The 20,972-nt window shown below is 41.0% G+C and overlaps 1 protein-coding gene across 1 annotated transcript in view; it reads right to left on the minus strand.

Annotated features, from left to right (window-relative positions):
* The window catches only part of LOC132577186 (N-alpha-acetyltransferase 15, NatA auxiliary subunit), a 53,336-nt gene extending 32,628 nt beyond the window's left edge, over positions 1-20,708 (minus strand). Inside the window, exons 1-4 of the mRNA XM_060246759.1 lie at positions 20,309-20,708; positions 4,437-4,521; positions 2,318-2,422; positions 1,638-1,795 (exon numbers count right to left, since the gene is read on the minus strand). Coding sequence (XP_060102742.1) covers positions 1,638-1,795; positions 2,318-2,422; positions 4,437-4,521; positions 20,309-20,362 — 402 coding nt within the window. The 5' untranslated portion in view covers positions 20,363-20,708. The remainder of the gene's footprint in view (positions 1-1,637; positions 1,796-2,317; positions 2,423-4,436; positions 4,522-20,308) is intronic.
* Positions 20,709-20,972: the final 264 nt, after the last annotated feature.

Consider the following 20,972-nt stretch of genomic DNA (forward strand, 5'->3'; position numbering starts at 1 on the left):
TTATCAATGATGGATGCTAAATTGTTTAGATATAACTGAATAAAGGAAGAGTCAGAAAACATCCCTGTTGTACCCCCTTTTCCAAGTTAAATAAATTTGTTAAGTACCCTTCATATCCAAGGCATATTTGAACAGCTGATTTGCTAGAATACAGTTGCTGGCAGGGGGGGGTTGCAGAAAAAGCCCAGCAGGAACTCATTTGCATATTAGGCCACACCCCATGACATCATAATCGTTCCACACAGGGCTTTTTTTGTAGAAAAAGCCCAGCAGGAACTCATTTGCATATTAGGTCATACCCCTGATGCCAAGCCAGCCAGAAACAGAAAAAAAAGCCCTAGTTGCTGAAATATAGTTCAAACATAGTTGCTGGGTAAGTCCTAGGAGCCTTTTTTCTATAGTAATTTGATTTAGTTTATTCCACAGTCTAGGATGATTTATAGAATCAAAGGCCCCCTTAAGATCAATAAAGTCTGTATATAATCAGCCCTTCTTAAAAGATGAATATTTCTCAGCCAAATGGTAGAAAACCAGACAATGTTCATATGTCAATGAAGCCTACTCTAAAGCCTATGTGTTCATGCTCCAAAAGTTTCCTAAGCAGATAAACAGAATATACCTTTCTCAAAGAAGAAAAGAGGCTAATTGGTCGATAGCAGGATGGGTCCAGTCTAGATTCCCTTTTACATATTGGGACAATAATCAAATGTCTCCATGAATCAGGCCTTTGCACACTGGAATTGATACGAGTAAAAACTGGGGCCAACACTGTGGCCCACTGTGCATCATCCTTGAATAACTCATTGGAAATTAGATCAGAACTAGGGGCTTTTCCTAATTATTTTTTTATTTCTATGTACATGCATGTACACCTGGAAGTCATGGTGACCTCTGGTGACTGACCCCTACTGGAGGCCTGGAGGATATTCAGGGAGGTGGCTGAATAAAGCTTGCCCCTGCCTCCTGGTATTCCAAGGAGGTCTCCCATCAAAGTACTTGCCAGAGTTGACCCTTCTTGGCTTCCAAGATCTGACAAGATTGGGCTTGCCTGAGCTATCCTGGTCAGGACACTTTCCCTAATGTTGATACCTTAATAAGGCATATCACTTCCTTGATTGATACCACAGACCAAGGAGCTATTAAATCAAGAGAAATAATAGCCAAAGATGAACTAGGCGAATTAACATCGGAAAAATATTCTCTTGAAATGGTTTTCCCACATCGAGGGGGCAATACAGCAGGGAATTTTAATTTTTATAGTAGTGTTAACAATGGACCAGAAGGCCTTATCATCATTGCTGTTAACAGCTGAAATGAGACATCCCTATTTCTTATTCAAGGCCATCCAACTCCTCTATACATTTTCTTTAGTTCCATCAACTTTCAGAGAACTAATTTTGAGTTCAGTGGCACCTTTAAGATCAACAAAAGTTTATTCAAGGTATGAGCTTTCATGTGCAGGCACGCTTCCTCAGATATAGTTGCTCATATCGTGAATAAACTTTTGTTGGTCTTAAAAGGTGCCCCTGAAAATTTGTTCTGCTGCTTCAGACAAACACAGCACCCCACCTGTATCTACTCTCAGAGAACTGATATAGTACTTTTAAGAATTTTTATGAACAAATTTCTCAGCTCACCCTGTAGCCTTCTAGATCCCTCATTTGAATTTGTAGTAAAGAGAGGTCTCTCAAGATTTGGAGATTGTCCTTATCCCATTTCAGTGCATTTCGATAACATTTGATGGCTTCATCATATTTCTTGTCTGATCTCTGGAGTAGGCCATAGACATGCCAACCTGGAAACTTTAATTAAGGGTATCACATTTTTGAAGCAATTGAAAATAAGAAAAATACTCCATGTAAGTATTCTATTTAAAAAAAAAAACATTTTCCAGAAGTACAAGAGAGCCCAGACTTCTTACACATATGAACTATTATAGCAGTTGACTGTTATTAGCATACATCACTTTCAAAACATGGAAATTCAAGACAGCAGATGAGCAAAGTTAAGTGTGCAGCCCAAGTATTTCTAAGACTGCTTCTGTCTGAACACTGGCACATGATTAGGCACGCACCCAAATCCATAAAGATGACACTTTCAAATAGAAAAAAGAGGATACACAACTGATTTAAAAATAAATTTCATTTGTAACATAGACTGTTTAAAGGTATTCAATTTGACTATTTAGTAAAATGCCTTTTAGAAGTATATATAAAATATAATCTTTACTTAATAACCACAAATGAATCACTTCCATGCTTAAAAGATAATTATTAACAATTTTTCCATTGAAAATAAAAAGTGTAACAAAGGATACAGACATGACTCTTCAAATCATTTCGTAGGCCCCTTCGCACCAATTCATACGCCTCCTCTTTTTTACCTAGACAGTTTAATGTTAATCCTTTCATAGCCAGGGTTTCTATAAACAAAAACATGATACTTTGTCAAGCCACAATCACAGCAGCAGAGAACACAAACACACTTAAAACAGAGAAACCAGCAGTGCACATTTGGGTTACAAAATAAAGATTTGTCTCAAACTTTTAAACCACATTTCTATTAAATATGAAAGCTGGCTATGCTTTATAGAAGTGCAAATTGTTTCTGTCAACACAGCCAACTCCTATTTTATTGGAAAATGTTGCTTTCTATTTGACCAAAGATAGCCACATAGGTCCACAGAAAAATCCAAATGCTATGCCATGCAATACCAGTTATTAAAACACAACATACCAAGATTTCAACTTCTACAAAAATCTTTACTAGGAAGGATTTTTTTTAAAAAAATGCGGTGGTGGGATCTCCTTGGCCATGATCTTAAGGTATGAGAATGCTCAAGAAGTGATCCTTAAGATCATATCCTAAAATATACTTTTTCTCTTCCCCACTTCTAAAGCAACTAGTCCTGAGGAGCACAGCATTTAGCCTGTGAGATATATGCACCCTGAGGTTGGACAATCCCTTCAGGTGAAACTCCACCAACATTTTGGGGGTGGGTGGGTGGGGAATCAGAATGCCAACTCTCAGACAGAAATCAATATTATAACCCCTGCCTCCATGGAAATTCCTTGCCAGGTCCAGCAGGGAGACAGTGGGAAAGGGGTCAGAATGCTGCAAGTTGGCTATCTCATTTTCTCCACCCTCCCCTGGAAACTCCTCACTGGGTTCCAGCCAGGGGTATGATGAATTTGAAAGGAAGGAATTTCTTTCTCTCTCTCTCTCTCACACACACACACACACACACACTCTGTGAGGAGGATCAGAATGTCAAGTGGCAGTTCTGACTTCTTGCTGTGTTCCTAGGATGTGGCAAGAACTGGAGGGGGCAGGGGGAACCAGAATGTCACCCCTCAGAAAATATTCCAGCTCCCCCTACACAGAAAGTTTCTTGTGTTTACAAGTACTTAGGGAGAAAATTAAAATGTGTACATATGAGAAATGTCTCCATTGTTGCTCAAACGCTTGAAAATGTAAACACCTGGGATCCAACAGTGATCTCAAGGTATTTGCAAATACAAAAAAGTTCTATATGGATCCCAGGGATTTGCAAACACAAGCCCCCAAAATGCCATGAAAAAAAAATGTCCCAGGGGCAGCTCAGAATGCCCCTCTCAGCCCAGATAGCAGCTGTATGTATATCCCCCCCAACAATTACATGGATCATAATGAAACCAGGTGCTGCTATCATGTGAACTACTTAAGCTCCTGTCAAGGTTCCTTATGGCCCACCTCAACGAACTGCACACTGATCTAGCCTGTTAAAGAGCTCTAGACAGCTCAAAAGTTTACACAGTTAATTTGGTTGGTCTTAAGCAATATCACATTCCTTTCATTGAAACAAATAATTTCTTATTTGCTAGGACTAGATTCAGAGAAGGACTGCTAAATGAAGTATGTTCCTTATGTAATATTATTTATAATGGACTACTTAAAGAGAAAGATTATTTCTCCATAACATTATGTTTTGAACGAATTCCTCAGAGTCATTTTTCTGCAGAAAGCTGACAAGACAGCAGATTGAAACCTAAATACAGCAAGAAAACACTGTAACTTAAGTCACATATGTAGGGCAAAAGTCAATGTGAGACCTATTAAAGTTGCTGCTGAACAACTTTAGCATGAGGTTGTTTCAAGCACTGACACACTGGGAGGGAAAGCTTCTTTTATATATCAACCCTTTCTACAAATTGTCTTTGTCCTGATTGGATTTCAAAAATCAGAAATAAGAGAGGCTTTTAACTCAGTGTGCACTTCATCTTGAGATGAAGTTTTAAGATTTCAGTGTATTTACTCATTTTCAGCTGACTTTTATAGTTAGGTAATGTATCTACATACTACTATCTATTCTAAATATTCAAACTTGGGGCAGGTAACAAACATCCATTTTAGAAATATCTACTATTCATTCTAAATCTGTGCACTGACAGACTTACCTCCATGCTCTGCAAACTTTGGATTGGAAAGAATTTGTTTGCAAAATTTCAGACCATTCCTGTACTGTTTATGTTCATAACACCTCTGTAAGAAAAACAATTGAAACTATTAGCATCTCATAAATGCAACAATATACACAACAATATACATAACTTCTCAACTGCAAGATGCCAGTCAACCTTAGATATCAACTTTCCAAGGGTCAAATGGAAAAGCTGGAGGAAAGAAAAAACAGGAATAGAAACCCCTGATTCTTACACTTAAAGACTGCAAGATCCAACCTAATAATCTGAGAGTCAGTTTGGTGTAGTGGTTAAGTGCACGGATTCTTATCTGGAAGAACCGAGTTTGATTCCCTACTCCTCCACTTGCAGCTGCTGGAATGGCCTTGGGTCAGCCATAGCTTGCATAGGAGTTGTCCTTGAAAGGGAAGCTGCTGTAAGAGCTCTCTCAGCCCCACCCACCTCACAAGGTGTCTGTTGTGGGGAGTGGGGGAAGGTAAAGGAGATTGTGACTGCTCTGAGACTCTGAGATTCAGGGTATAGGGTGGGATATAAATTCAATATCATCATCTTCTTCCACATTCTTCAACAAAAGGAAAGACAAGCAGCTATTTGTTATCCAGACTGACAATCTGAAGCCTGCTTGTTTCAGAGCAATTAGGGTTCTTTCCTGAATTAAAAAATGTATTAAATAGGTGGCTGATACAGTATAGTATCTGTTCCAAAATTTAAATATGTAACATAACTAACAACCTGGTAATATTGATGATGACTACTCAAGATTATACAAGAACACTGTGATTTGTTACTGCCAGAAATGTTACTGTCAGAAATTCATTACTGCCAAAGCCCCAAATTAAGGTATCCCTCCCGCACGTCCACATAAACAAGATTTAATTCTTCTGCATAAATATATGTCCATCAGCTAAAAATTATGGTAATCTATCCTAATATAAGAATTAACAGAAAATTAGTTGTCCCGCCCAGCTCGGGCGGGGACTGCGCGGAGGAGACCCCCCGGCGCCTGCCAGCCGTTCCAAGCCCTCGTCGTCGCCCCAAGAGCCTTCCCCACCTCTCCAAGCCCCCGTGGCGGCCCCACCCCTCACCTCGACTGACGGGGCGACAGCAGCCACCCGAGCGGCGCCTCCCAGACGGCGAGCCCGGCTTCGAGTCCGCGAAGTCTGGCCAGGGCAAGACGCCGGGGAGCAAGAGGGAGAAGCTGAGCCTAGCACCGGGCCAGGAGGGGGAGAGCCGTTCACCTCGTTGCAGCGCGAGACGCTCCATCGCAGCACGCAGCCGAGGGCTAGGACGCCCGAGGCACGCCCAGTCAGCCCAGCCCCGGCGCGCCTCTCCCGGGCGTCTGGGGCTTTGAAGGGGGGAGGAGCCAGAGAGGGGCAGGACCCGGGAAGAGGGAAGGATGGGTCGAGAAGCATAAAAGGAGGGAGGGAGGAGGTCGCTGAGGAAGCTGGCTGATGCGCAAAGAGGCTGCCTCGTGAGAGAGAGGGACAGGAGCCACGGCACAGCCAAGAGGGGAACGGGGGCCTGTGGTGAAGTAACCCAGCGTCCACCCCCCCGTTTCTGAGACCTCCGGGGAACGCCCCAGAGTGCCCGGGAGGGGCAACGGCGACGCTGGGAGACCGGGAGGGGTACCGAAGACCCGACATTAGTATATTATGAATATGAGCATTTCAAATATTCTTGAATGACTTTTACCATAGGTATTACTAAAATAATGGGAGACAGTCTTTGTATTGGGCAGCTACATTATCAAGGCAGATTACTAATGCAATAGGTCATGTATTTCTTAAAGGACAAAATATTGTGTTTCTTGAGACATTCAACAGTAAACACCCATACTCCCCATATAGTCAACAATCTGATTGGAATAATGTGGAGAATATAATTATGCTCAGCTTTCATGTAGACATATCAAAACACATGGGAATAAAGAGAAAGGCTTTGCAATAGTCATCATAAATTACAAAGAAAGTAGGCACTTATAACTTCCTTTTTTGGCTGGTGGTTTAAAGATGAAAAGATTATCACTAATTAAATTCAGTACTGCTGACTGTGGATTGAGGTGGATTGGACAAGGAAGAGGTTTTCCAGAGTGTTGGATATAGGTAAGTCATTTCCTTTGTGACTATTTGATATCAAAATTTAAATTGATTGAACCCAGTCTTTTCTACATGCAAAGCATGTGTTCATCTACTGAACTATGGCACCTCCCCTAACAGTATAGATTTCATTATTAAAATAAAATTTAACACCCATGTAAGAATGGCAAATATACAAAAGAACCAGAATACTCAAACACTGACTTGACTTAACCCTTGGAAAAAACTAGAGGGACAATTTATATTACTCCAACACAAAAGCAGACCCACAGCTAATCCAAGTTCATTCTAAAGCATCAAGTTTCCTGATTTAAGTCAAACTGGCATTACCAACTGTTTGCCTGGGAAAGCATGACTGCCCACATATTATGTCTTAATTAAAATGTATGTATAAAAAGAACCATAGCTTGCAGTTCTCAAATTTTGAGGTGTTATTTTTGGGTGGGCACAGTAGCCTCTATCACCATATGCTGTCTTTGAAACATGGAGTTTTACTGCATTGGCTCCTCACTTGTTATGCTGTCCTGGTTCCACAGATGAAAGACAGTTTGGCAGGGCTGTAGGCTTGGTGGGTCGTGTGGACTTTCCCTATGAGTGAAGAGTTTGTAGAGAGAGGAGCAGTGCGGGCTATGGACCTCTGAGCACCAGTTCTCATCATCTGATGGCTTTGGGTAGGGACCATGAGCAGAAAAAAAAATCATTGCTGCTGCTTCCTAGTTTTAGTCAGTCAGCAGTGGAGAAAGTACTAAAAATAAAATGGAAGATAGTTTCAGTCCAGAGACTTTCAAAGAACTGTTGGCAGACTCGTTCTCTCTATCGAGAGAAGCTGGAAACTGGAGTTGTTTCCCATTTAGGGGCTAAAGAAGATAGTGTTTTTGGTCCTTTTTTTGAGGAAATGGATGGAAATAGCAGCCCATTCCAGGATGTATTTGTTCACTGTTCAAACAATTTTTCCAAATTTACCCACTCTTATCTCTTAAATATTAGAAGAGAGGGAAAAACAAGAAAAGTCACTTCTTATGAAACTTTGTTTTTTTAATTCAACTCCCATTAATAAGTTTTATTACAAGGAAATCATTTAGTCTTCTCAGTGCTAAATTTAGTTTCTCTATGACTTAACTAAAAGTTGCTTGCACAATAAGGATTCAAAAATTGTTTTCCTAGGATAACACCTCCTCAACAACTATCATCACCAGTACACACACCACAATACCATAAGACATTTAGTCTTGTGATGACTGATACACACAATTCCTGCGATGATGCAACTCAAATCAATTTTGCAGCTGAAGCTACATGTTAAACCACTGTGGCTGAAACCCATGCATTCTCACTGGAGTTTACCCTATACAGTAACATCCAGTTTTGTTTACAGTTGATTTAGTCGGACTGATCTTGCCTTGCCACAACAGCATAAACCTGAATGAGATTAAGATGTTTCAGTGGGAGCAGCATGATTCTGTTGAGCGGGGCAGCCTTCCAAAGATTTTATCAGTGTCTCTTTAGGGTGTGCCCTGAAGTGTTGTGCTCAGCTGGAAAAACAGCAGCATGTTTCCAAGTCACTGATCAAGGCAAATATATTGGAATAATTGTCTTTTTAGGCACTCTAGAACAAATCAACTAAGACCAAATCACCTTCATAAACCCATATATAGTTGCTAAGTGTAATTGTATCTTCCAACTTACCCACACAGTGTGTAACTGAAAATGTGCTCTACACATGCAGTTGCAACATTATAGATTTTAAAGAAAAACAAAAAAACATTCAGGAACACCAAGATAGTATGTGAAATGTCATGTATTTTATGTACCTATGGAAATAAGCCAATCTGAAAACTGCCTAGTTATTTAAATGGCAAATGTTATGCAGTGCCATGTGTGGCTAGCTGCAATATAACACACTCCAACACCTCTACTTTTTAGTGTTAATAGCCAGTTAGAATAAATATGAAACAAGTAAAGTAAATTAGTTCCCAATAAGATTTAAATTTCACAGTGTAAACTAGTATTTGTAAATAAATGGACTGAGAGTCTTTTTAAAAATCCACATTACTCACTCCTATGTTACCAGTTACATGTCACCATAACTTAAGCAGCTGTATGTTTAAAAGAACAATCAATACAGAAGATTTGAAAGGGACAGCATTGCAAATAATAGGAATTTGTACAAAGCACAAAATGAAAGCATATTGCTTACTGTACTGATTGGCTACAAATAAAACTGGTATACAATTTCAAGTTAACAAAACAAATATTTCTTGAAATATTTCAGAAACATACCATAGAGGTGGAATGGCTAGTAAGACTACAAGTGCAATTTATTGTTACAAAATGAAAGCCAAAATGATCAAAGCCAGCTTTTTTAAAAATGGGGAACCTTAAGTACTGGTCATTTTCTTACCTGTGAGTAAACTCCACTGAACAAAGCAACACAGTGAACAAAACAAGCACAAGACTGCATTGTAAAGGAAGCAGAATTTACTTATGAAGCTGCAATCTGAGACACACTTGTTACATTTTGGGATGAGTGGGTAAATAGCCAATCATGGATTTATGGTGCAGCAACATTTAAGAACATGCTGTACCAAACTCCAGATTATGTCAAACAGCTCTCTCCAAATTATTACAACTGGTTCACACATAAATCTTTATTGGCAACTAGATACATTAACTCCCAAGAAGTTTTAAAAAAACTAATTTGAGAAGGGGAAAAAAAACACAAGTTAATTTTTTCAATGGAAAAGAAATCTATGCCCACATGAAACGGATCTGGCGGTTGGGTTTTCAGAAGTAACTGACTGCCATTTAGTAAGTGCACATTTTAAATATTCAAAGCACTTCATACACATTACGGTATCTCCTTGATCCTTACTAAAAGTTTTAACTGTAAGGTTGATTTTAAATAGTGATATTGTTTTTATTGTTTGTTTAATTGTTGGAAGTCGCCCTAAGCCCTGCTTGGTAGGGAAAGGAGAAAGGTAAAAATCAAATAAATAATTGCAGATGCACAGAACTGTGACGAGTTCAAAGCCCCCTACCAAGTTTGTGGCTGAGGTGAAATTGAGCCGTAGACTTCATGGTTCACAATCACATTGTACCAGCAAAAATACAGCACCAACATCTATATTCCTACAGACACTAGCTAAATAACCCAGATGCTTGGCAGGCTTCTCATCAAATATAGCTGAAGAACATGTTTTGAACAACCAGCAGGATGCAACTCTACCACTAACCTTAACAAACTTTGGCAAAAAGCCAAAATAGTTTTTAACCTTGTACAGTTTTCTGCAACCCTTTCTGAGAAGATTAAAGACATGCAATTTTTTAATTTGCTGTTCCTTCTCAATTACATTGAATTGAGATTCAAGTCGCTATGCTGAAAACTGGAGATGGTTGGACTCCTATTCATCTTTGAAATGACAGGAATAGGCAATTCTAAACAGAATTCTCAAACTAAGGACTAATTTATTTTTGCCCTACATGACAATACCCATAAATGGCTTCATTAAAGTCATACAGATGGTTCCATTGCCAGTCATAATGATACATAATGATTACAACAGTAGGGGGATGAGAAACATGCAACGGTAAAAAAGGGAATGGACCCCAATTCATTTTTAAGGCAAGACAGCTAAACAAAATTACTGTTTGCAATGGTTTACATGACTTAATTAGCATTAATGTAGGAACAAGATGAAGAGAACGTACAGGAATGTCATTGTAGGAAGCAGGTGGGGAATATGTGGTAAGTGTTGGATGTAATCTCTAAAACAAAATGCTGCCAAGCTGCTTGATTTGAGAAAATAAGATCTTATGTAATCTTGTACTTTTAAAGCATAGTGAATTCATGATCCACTTTAGGTATGATACAGCCCAATCACATCACAGTTGAAAAATTACTTTGACTGAACTGAAAATGGCTCCAGATTTAAAAAGTTATGTTGTAATTACCAGTACAGAAATAAAAACTCCAATATAAATCAACTGGGGCCAACAATTCTCAGCATTTTAAACTTTGTAAGGTGACCTCAGCTTGATTTGCAGGATGTGATGGACTGCCCTTTGTAAGAGGCGTAGAAGTGTTATACCAACAACTAACAGACTGTGAAGGGTTAATTCTTCACAGAGCCAGAGACCTTTGAGTAACAGGTTGATTGGCACCAGCTGAGCCCAAAACAGCTTGTGAGAGCTGGATGCAGAAGAGAAGTCAGATTCCTGCCTTAACTGTGAAGATACATGTACTGACCATCTACGAATAGCCCTGTCAGAAAAAGGGTTTAGTCCTGACAGAGTCAGTTTTCAACCTTGACTGAACCCAGCTGGAATTCAGCAGTAGCTGCAAACAGTTTGAACAGAAACAAGAGAACTGGGGATAACCTGGCAAGGAAGTGGGTAGTAGAGAAGACTCCCATTCAGGCCAAAAGGAAAGGGGATATATTTTCCAGAGAGAGAAGAGTCCATATCCAGTCAAACAGGGATTGTTATCTCCAAGGAATGAAGAGATCCCTGGTTTGGTATGATTAAGAACTGCTAGTAGAGACCTTGAATGTCAGTCAGAAACACAACAACAGGTGTTCCAAAAAGAAGGGGCTTCAGTACTGGAAAGAGGGTACCAGCCTTCTGGGCACAAAAAAGAGTCAGCAATTCTACAAATAAAGAGATCACAATGTTTCAGAAAACACTGGATCAAAAGGCTCTCGTTATAAAGATCTAGGTTCTTGTGAATGAATTAAGACACTCTCATTAGCCTGATATACAAGAACAAAAGTTCGTGTTTGTGAAACTTTTACCTCAGTAATTTCAATCCCCAGTTTCACCTGTACTTCTCTTTGACGTTAAATAAAACTTGTTTTTGAATTTCAAAAGTGTCTTAAGTGCCATTTTCAAGGGTTTAAGTAAAAGAGTGCACATATCTCTTCCTTCAAGCTCCTGGGATGAGCAAATAGCCAAAATATAACTTAAACAAGGGTGGGACAAACGGTTTCTTCAAGGGAAGAATAAACGTGTTATCAGGACTGCTCAATCAGTGAAGGACAAATAGAAATTGGAGGGGAAATCTTGCCTCCGAAGGAAAGGAGTGGAAGGGGTCTATCAAACAGAACCGAGTTTGATTCCCCATTCCTGCACATGCAGCTGCTGGGAGACCTTGAGTCACTCACAGTTTTCTGAGAGCTGTTCTCTTGAAAGAGCTCTCTCAGCCCCATCTACCTCACAGTGTGTCTGTTGTGGGGAGAGGAAGGGAAAGGAGATTGTAAGCTGCTCTGAGACTTGAAGTGAAGGGTGGGGTATAAATCCAATCTCCTCTTCTTCTTAAATGGCTCCAAGAGCCATTTAACCCCCTGCTTTCTATCCCTCACAAAGAACAGCTGAATGAGCAGGAGTTCAGCTGTTAGGTTTAAATGCTAGAAAAATAGGAAAACTCATGGCTGTCATTACTGATGAATTAATTATATTAAACAGTGAAATTGTATAAACTTGACAAAGTACAGAAATATTAGCACACGCGTTAGTCAATCACAGTTCATTTTTAACCAAGACTTGTCAAAAATCTGCACTGAGCTGCAAAGAACGTCTACATTGCATCAAAGTCCACTACATGTTCATACATTCATATTGGGGGTGTAGCCCTCTTCTTAGTAAGCAAGTGGAAATAATTATGCACAAGCACCCCACCAATTCCAATAACAGGGCTGCAGGCTGGAACCGGCCATTTCACAAAAGTGAGCTTTGTCGGATATTCCAATTGGGGTATAAAGGCTGTATTTCATATATATTCAAAACATAAATGTGATGAGTCAAGATGTGCTGGCTGTTTCCGGACGTCCAGAGAATTAAACAGATTGTCCCTCCCCCCGGATTCAAAGTGATGGGGAGCAAAACCAGAAGGTTAAATAGCTCCCAGTGATTTAAACCCTGCTCCCTGTCACTTTGGGGGAGAGCAGAACCAGAGGATTAAATGGCTCAGAGCCATTTAAACCCCTGCCTTTTGTATCCTGCCACTTTTACAGGGAGCAGAAAGTAGGGGGTTAAAATTTAAATGGCTCACAAAATTATAGAAACTGGTTCAGTTTGTGGTTCAGCCACAAACTGAACTATAAAAATACAGTTCATGCCCATCCCCATTCGTATATACTGTTTAGCCTTTCTCATCATCATCAGACGACCATCATTTCCTCTGATGTAGCAATTCTAATTGAAGTGGACATTCTGCCTTTCAATCCACCCACCAGATTAATTTGCCAGTGACAAGTTATCCCTTTGAAAGAAAATGCAGTTAGCTAGCAGGATTTACTGAAATCAGCTGCTATAATCAAAGATTCAATCAGCATTTCACACAGTATTAAGAAAATATCTTTCTGGGCAACAAAAACAGTGGATTTCATAAAATGAAGTCATCACATTCCTAGGTTTTAACTTCTTATCACCCTTAAGTATTTTCTGCATTATGTACAAAATCATCAATGAGTTAAGTATCCTAGAATTATTCTTCTCTTTCCTCTATGTACCTATCACACCAGCAAATCTTTCATTCCAACCCTAATCATTCAATGAAATCTGTTCATGCAATCACTTCTGAGAAACGGATAATTTCTCTGTCCCCACTCCCACGCTAACACACATACAGGTGTGCATCCTAAGGACCACATGGGAAAGCAATGTTTTATCAACAGTGATCCCTTCTTCCCAACAGCTATTTTAACAGCAGATGACCTGATCGCCAATGTGTACTTTTCTATATTATCTCACAATACTTTTGGGAGGAAGCCACAGTTAAATACCTTGTCAACATAAAGATTGTAAGATAGTTTGCAGTAAGTACTGCAGACAATCCCACAATCATTACTGAAGACAATCCCACTATCATTAATTTCAAAGTTTTCTAATACTGAGAGTTCATTATTTTTGTCCTTGCTTCTTTGGTCTGTCTTGCAGATAATATTGATTTGACACATACTAATGTAGTAGTGATGTTGCTAATCAAACAATACAAATTTTATAGTGAACCATTTGGCAGGCCAAGTAAGCTTATACTGCTACACAATACTATAATGCTTCTCTAGATAAGAATATTAAGGAAGTTTGTACTATTTCTAACTCCTATATCTGGATTAATACAAATTATTCAAAAGATTATCAATTCAGCACAGAGAATTAGGTTATGTAACTTTCTGAACATGAAAGATAATCATTACTCTGATATGCTAACACATCTTCAAAGAGAGATTTGACATTTCACCTTAAAATGGCCAACATTCACTTATTACTAGCTAGTTTTAATGGATTTTAAGAAGGGAAATCTGATGCAAAGAAACCATAACCAAGATTTGCTAATCTTTTGTTTAGAAATACACCCATTTCTATTGTTATACCAGTTTATAGTATGAGCAACAGCTCATCAAATGAAGCATCATGGCTTCCTAACATAAATATGCACATAACATTACCTTTAGTTTGTGCATATACAGTAAATTAACATGTACCCAAAGAACTTGACTCAGTCAACTTATTATCATTCAAGTAGGGAAGCGCTAAGAGTAGGGTGACCATAATGTCTGAAGGCCAGCCAGGGACACGTGGGGGGGGGGGGGAAGGTAGGGGTGCGCGCGCGCCGCCGGAAACAGGAAGTGACGGCACTTCCGGTGACGGCATGCCACCACAGGAAACAGGAAGTGACATCACTTCCTGTGACATCATTTTCCCCAAATGACATCATTTCCCCCAAATGCCACGGCCGGAAACAGGAAGTGACTTCACAGCACTTCCTGTGACATCCCCAAAAATCCCCCAAATATCACCGCCGGAAACAATTTTGTTCTGAAATCCTGTATATACTTCATCAGTATATGGGATAAGGCACTTTCTCAACTGTGCTGCATAATGCAGCCTATTTATTTTGTCCTGTTTGCTCTGTTGGCTCTATCTGCGCCACCTTCATCACTTTCGGGGTGTGGATCCCCCAGTGGGGTGGTCTCGTGACTCCCTCCGCCGGCTGTTTCTGATAGCCCTGCGCCCCCTCTTTCATTTGATATGTGTCCCGTGCGGGTGCCACCCTCCCGCCGGGAGATGCCGCAAAATGAGCCCCCTTGAGGCTTATGGCGGCAGGGCTCGGGGGAAGCGAGCTAGACTGCTGTTCTTTTGAGGGGTTATAGAGTGTTTCGAGCCCGTCCCTGTGGCATCGGTCCCCTGGGCCCTCCCTCACTCGCCGCCTTCCCCGCCGGCGCCCACGGCCCACCGGCTCCGGGGCTGCCTAAACCGGGACCTTTAATGGTCCCGGTATAGGCAGCCCGGGAGCCGGGATTGGGTGGCCAGAACCGGGAATGTCCCGGGAGACCGGGACGGTCTGGCCACCCTAGCTAAGAGATAAAACACGAGTTATTCTTGAAAATTCTTCCATTATTAAGGATTATCCTACCAGCCTTTGCCTTCACCATTAAGTAAAACATTTCATGACTAAATATGGACGCCACCAAACTGATGGTCTATTGTGATTCTGTTTTGATTGCTAGTTCATGTCCATCTCAATTGTTCAAGATCACTCGGCATCTGCCAATACCCAAATCTCAGCCTTTACTATCCCAAGCGCAAATAGCTATATTTTTGTCAAGTATTTTGCTGATAAAATATTGAGAATTCATGCTTATCTGGATGTCAGCTGTAAAACTGTTACATTAAAAGAAAAGCTCAATACACCGCCTGCCAAGTTTCTGTGATGGATGTTGGCAAGATCCTCCTGTGATGGCCACTACTTGTACCCAGGACCCTTGCCCATCCTGGCTGCTAAAATCATGTAAAGGCCACATCAACAAACCTTTAGCATCTATTACAAACCAGTCACTAACTCAAAGAGGCTGTTATCCAGCCATTACTTTAAAAACCACCCCTAAAGAAAAAACAATGTGGCTAATTATTGCCAGGTCTCTAATCTACCCTTTTCTTCAAAAAGTGAGCAGTAGCAGTAGTGAAAACGTAGCAAACAAACTCCAAGTCTTCCCAGATAACTCATCTACTCTAGACCCTTTTCAGGCCAGGCTATGGACAGAGATGGCACTTCTAGCTTTAACTGATTGCCTCTATCTGAGTGTAGACAAAAGTCATGCATCTCTGATGTTCTTATTTGATTTATCTGCAGCCTTTGAGACAGGAAATCATACCATCTTGTTGACAAGCTTGGACAAAGAAGCAGGTATCAAAAGCTGTGTCTTGAACTGATTCAAATCGTTCCTCACATATCAGACTCAAAGGGTTGCTATTGGAAACCAGCGGTCATCAGTATGGGAACTGTCCTGTGGGGTTCCACAGGGCACAATTCTATTCCTCATGCCTTTCAATTTCTACATAAAGCCCTTAGGACTCAGGGGTGGGGAACAGTGGCTCTCCAGATGTTTTTTGCCTACAACTCCCATCAGCCCCAGCCATTGGCCATGCTGGCTGGAGCTGATGGGAGTTGTAGGCGAAAAACATCTGGAGAGCCACTGTTCCCCACCCCTGCCTTAGGTCAAACCATTTGCAGTTTGGGGGTAGGTGATGCTGTAGAGGTCCTAATGGCTGCTGTGGTTAACTGGCTAAAAATGAACAAATTGAAACTAAACCCTGAAAACTCTCCTGAACAGAGGTAATGCTGGTTGGCGGTCTCACTAGATCCAACTTAAAGCTTTGAGGTCACACTGGATCCAACTTTACTACTGGAGAAGCAAGTTAACACAGTTGCAAAAAACCCAAGGCTTTCCTCCAACTCGGCCCAGCTCATAAAATGGCCCCCTACCTTTCCACAGCTGAACTAGCCACCTAGATCCACACCACAGTAACATCAAGACTAAACTACTGTAATGCAGTGTACACTGGTAAACCTCAAAATCAACTCAGAAACTCCAACTGGTCCAGAAAGCCACAGCGTGGCTATTATCAGGCACCAGGGCTTTTTTTTTGGAGCAGGAACTCCTTTGCATATTAGGCCACATACCCCTAATGTAGCCAATCCCCCTGGAATTTACAGTAGGTCCTGTAAGAAGAGACCTGTAAGCTCTTGGAGGTCTGGTTACATCAGGGGGTGTGGTCTAATATGCAAAGGAGTTCCTGCCACAAAAAAGCCCTGTTAAGTACTAAACAGAACATGCATAATACTCCTAATATCACTCCACAGGCTGCCCATTTGTCACTGAGTTCAATTTAAAATACTGTCTATCATATACAAAGCCCTTCATGGCTTTGGTCTCCCTGATCTGCACAACCCATGCTCTGCCATGACAGCTTTGTTCATCTGAGCAGGGCATTTTGCAGGTGCCAACCTGCAAATGTACAAAATCAACAATTGCCCATACACATATTTTCTCTGTTGTGGTTCCCACCAAAAAGGTCAGGAAGGCTCCCACTCTTCTAACTTTCCGGGAACTATGCAAAATTGAATTATTCAAAAGGGCATTTCTGCACAGACAGTAGGGCTGTACTGTACAAAATAATTTACAAACTCACTTGAATACATAAGGGACTGTGGTCTAGAGATGGGCATGAACCAGGAAAATGGTTCACACTGGTTCATTTGATTGCCTGAACTAGTTCATGGTTCAGGATCTGTAAAACAGTCCCGTTGTGAGTTAGGGACGCTGAACTCACCAGGAGTATTCAGCAGATTCCCCTTCACCCACCCCTCAAGTTTGGTGAAGATTAGATTTATTGGGAATATCCAAGTTACAGCCCTCCAAAACAGGTGCCCCCAGGAAAGTTCAGCTTCAGCTCTCATGACAACTAACTTTTCTCTTTGTGCTCAAGGTGTCTGCTCCCATAGAGCAGAATGGGAGCACCATGATTGGGCTCCCAGAGCTGCAAATCAAGCTATGGACAACTACTATGAGCGTTTCTATGGCTCTCAGAAGTCCACCCCCAGCACTGCCTAGGAAGTGACTGAATCAGCTCCAAGCTGTCTGTAAAAACAAAACAAACAAAACACCAAGGACCAAACCAATTCAAAATGATCAAATTGGTTCGTGCCTATCCCTACTGTGGTCTATACAGCTGTGCATAGCTTACTATAAGTAGGATCCTACTATGTAATTTTTGAATCGCTTAATGCATCATATTAATACATGTCATGCTTAAGTTCTTTCTGGTTGATTTCAGACTTCTGCAACTCTAATGCATTGTTTATTGAATGTCCCATTTTGTTGACTGTATTTACTAACTATGCACAATCCATCTTGTCCCTATGAGAAAGAAGATTATAAAAGTAAATAGATAAAATTGTATTATTTTTGTATTTAAGAGGCTAATATATTGCAAGCCACCTTAATTTCTACAAGACAAAAAAGTGACTGTTTTAAATAAAATAAATAAAAATGCAGCATTTGAATATACAGTGTCCCTTACCTCTTCAAGTTCAGCATTATGCCTACAATTAGAAAACCATCTATATACCAAATGTTCACCCTGCCCCCCCAATATGCACATTGTTTTTATTATGAAAATGGGAGCTGGGATGAAATGACTGCACATTTCAAGACATTCATACCTAGGTAAGTATGCTGGTCACATTTAGATATTATGCCAAAGTATCTGAAGGCAGGGTTGCTATACTGTGTCACATGTCCCATATTCACTTATTCTGTTGTGAATTCCTCAAAGCACAAACAATATTTGCATTTTTGTTCTAATTTATTACTGCTTGTTTAACCAACAAGATTTCTAGAATTAGGCAGTAAACTAGACTACAAATCTGATTAGCTGTGATAGGTCTAAATCCAAGTCACTGACATTAATTGCATGTGAACAGAATTCTTAAAATTTGTCTAATTCAAACTTGTACCTGAAAAGGTTTTAGAAACCTAAAAACACCTTATCCAGGAGAGTCTCTTAAATATGCCCAATAAACAAATTTTACAGGCCTGCTTATTTGCATAATAGTAATGAAATGTGTGCAGGCTGAAACAAGCAGGGAACATTAACTTCCTCACCCTATGTCTAACTGGTTGTTCCAAAAGCCTACTCCCAACTGCAATGTGACCAAAATGGAGTAATAATCACTCTCTAGTTTTACAATAAGATTGTGTCATCCTATGGGTAAGATTCAGGATTGACCTGGGCCTAAATCCCATTTTAGTCATGGACAAATGGCTAGGAGTACCCAGCAGCATTACTGAAACTAAAAATGTAGAGTCTTCAAGTTCATGAATGGAAAGCTTTTGGGAACACCAGATGTAAGGTGACAGAGTTTTAAGAAAAGAAAAAGATTAAAAAGCCATGTAAACCTATTAGTTCATATATACATCTGTACATTATTCTACAGGCATTCACATAAATTACACAGGTAGGAGGACATTTTAAAAGCTAGAAGAAACATTTTGTTATCACTTTCATACTGTTTATAACACATTTATGCCATAATTATCTTCATGGGACTGTTGTGTGTTCATGCAAATCTCATTAAGTACAAAATCTGGCAACAATTTAGTGCATGTATAACTCTCTCAGAGGTGAGCGGCACTTATCTACGACCTATATGATTTACTGTTCATTACAACATAACATTTTAATATCAAATACTTTAATAACTCAGGAACAGTTCAAGCGTTTTCCTCAGTTTAAAAAAACACACACAGACTTGTTCCAAATATTAACAGATGTTTATAAAGGGAAGCTAGTAGCAAAAAGGCCAACATCCCTATGTGACTCTAGTGATTATATCTGTAACCTATAGCAGTGCTATTAACCTAAACATCTGCAGTATTTTTGGCTTCACATGCATCAAAAGAAATAGAATAACAAATCAACTGCAATGCTGGATAATTAACATAATATGGGGTTCGAAATATGTCATTAAATCTACTTTGCTTTTAAGTCTAAATAGATAATACAATGAATGTTCAACATTTTAAACAGCTTAGTATTTTTATAATTTGCCACTACTTTCCAAGTAAAACTTAAAAATCTTGTTGAAGAAATATTGGAGATTTAGATTACCTAACTCTAAATGATTTCTAAACTAACCTTTAAAAAACAAACAAACCCGAGCTGATCAACTTTCTTGTCAACTTAACCACGATATTATTTTATTGTACTAAACCCAAAAGACTCTGTACTTGTCTGGGTCATCAGGCCTATTTTACAGTAATTAACAACAAAGCATGTAGAACTAGCAAAACTTTTGCATTCATTTTCAGTCTTCATAAGAGTAGCCAATTCTCCAGGAGCTTACAGTAGGCTGGGATAATAAGTGACAGACCGTACAGATGAAAAGGAAGTGCCTGCCAAGACACTTTTAAAAATAATTAGTTCATACTAAAGACGAACTAATAGGACAGTAACTGAATGTTTATCTCTTCCCTTAATTAAATGTCTGGGCAGAAACACCTGCAATGAATAAAGAGATCAGAAGCCGGAGGGGACACGAGGCGCTTGGGGCCTGAAAGTTACAAGTTCTCGCGCCCCTTTCTCGCCATATAGTTTTCTTCCCTTCCTCCATGACTTCACTTTTAAAAAGCAAAGCAACCTCCCCATTCTGAAGTGAGAAATCCTTGCCGCGTTCTAAGAAAGCGGGAGGTTCTAGAGCAAGGAACGCAGAGTTTGCCCATGAACTCCCGAGGCGCACGGGATGTTTGTCAGGTCGAAGAACACAACCCCATGTGGGGCGCATAGCGACCCAGACCTCCTTAAAGAGGCTGCGCCGAAGGGAAGCAGGAGAAGCAAGCCAAGTCCGAGCGAGGCCGTTTCACAGAAACACCCCCCTCCCCTATGACGGGTCGGCCTCCATCCCTCACTCACCAGGATGCGCTTGAAGAGCGCGTTTTCCTTGGGCGGGAGGCTCACCGACGGCATCGTCTCCGCTATTGATGCCTTTCCCGCCGCCGCACCGCCTCTACTTGCCACCAATGCGAACTCCGGACTGGTCAGTCGGGTTCCTTCTCACTGCCGCTGTCGCCAACTCCCAGGAGGGACTCTCCGCCAGGCAGCCACTGCCGCCACCAGCACCGCCGAGGTTTGTAGCTGTGGCTGCTCCTCACCCTTCCGCTTTATGCGGCGTCTCCCAGCCGCCCTTGCCTGCGCCCGCTTACCCCTACCCCGCAACGAGCCCCAGGCGGCGGGCGGTTCACGTGGTAACTGAGCAGGCCGGAGAGAGGAGGCGCCGCCAAAATGGCTGCCACTGAGGGCTTCCCCAGCCGGGTCACCCTACCGCGAGCGCATGCGCCACGACCCCATCACTTCCCTTCCTCAGGACCTGGAGGTAAGTCGGGAAATTGGAGCACATTCACTCTTCCCTCCTCCTCTCAGCTGCTGTGGAGGCGGTGCGCCTGCGTTCGGGGAGGGGGACCTGCGGAGCTCCCTGCTGGGGTTTGTTCTGCGCCTAAAACGGAGAATGGTCTCGCCCGCTGTCTGGCCCACAAGACCGGGGAAGGGCATCCTCGTCATCTTGCGCAAACTTACAGGA

Source organism: Heteronotia binoei, chromosome 9 (genome assembly GCF_032191835.1).
Source record: "Heteronotia binoei isolate CCM8104 ecotype False Entrance Well chromosome 9, APGP_CSIRO_Hbin_v1, whole genome shotgun sequence".
Classification (NCBI taxonomy): Eukaryota; Metazoa; Chordata; class Lepidosauria; order Squamata; family Gekkonidae; genus Heteronotia; species Heteronotia binoei.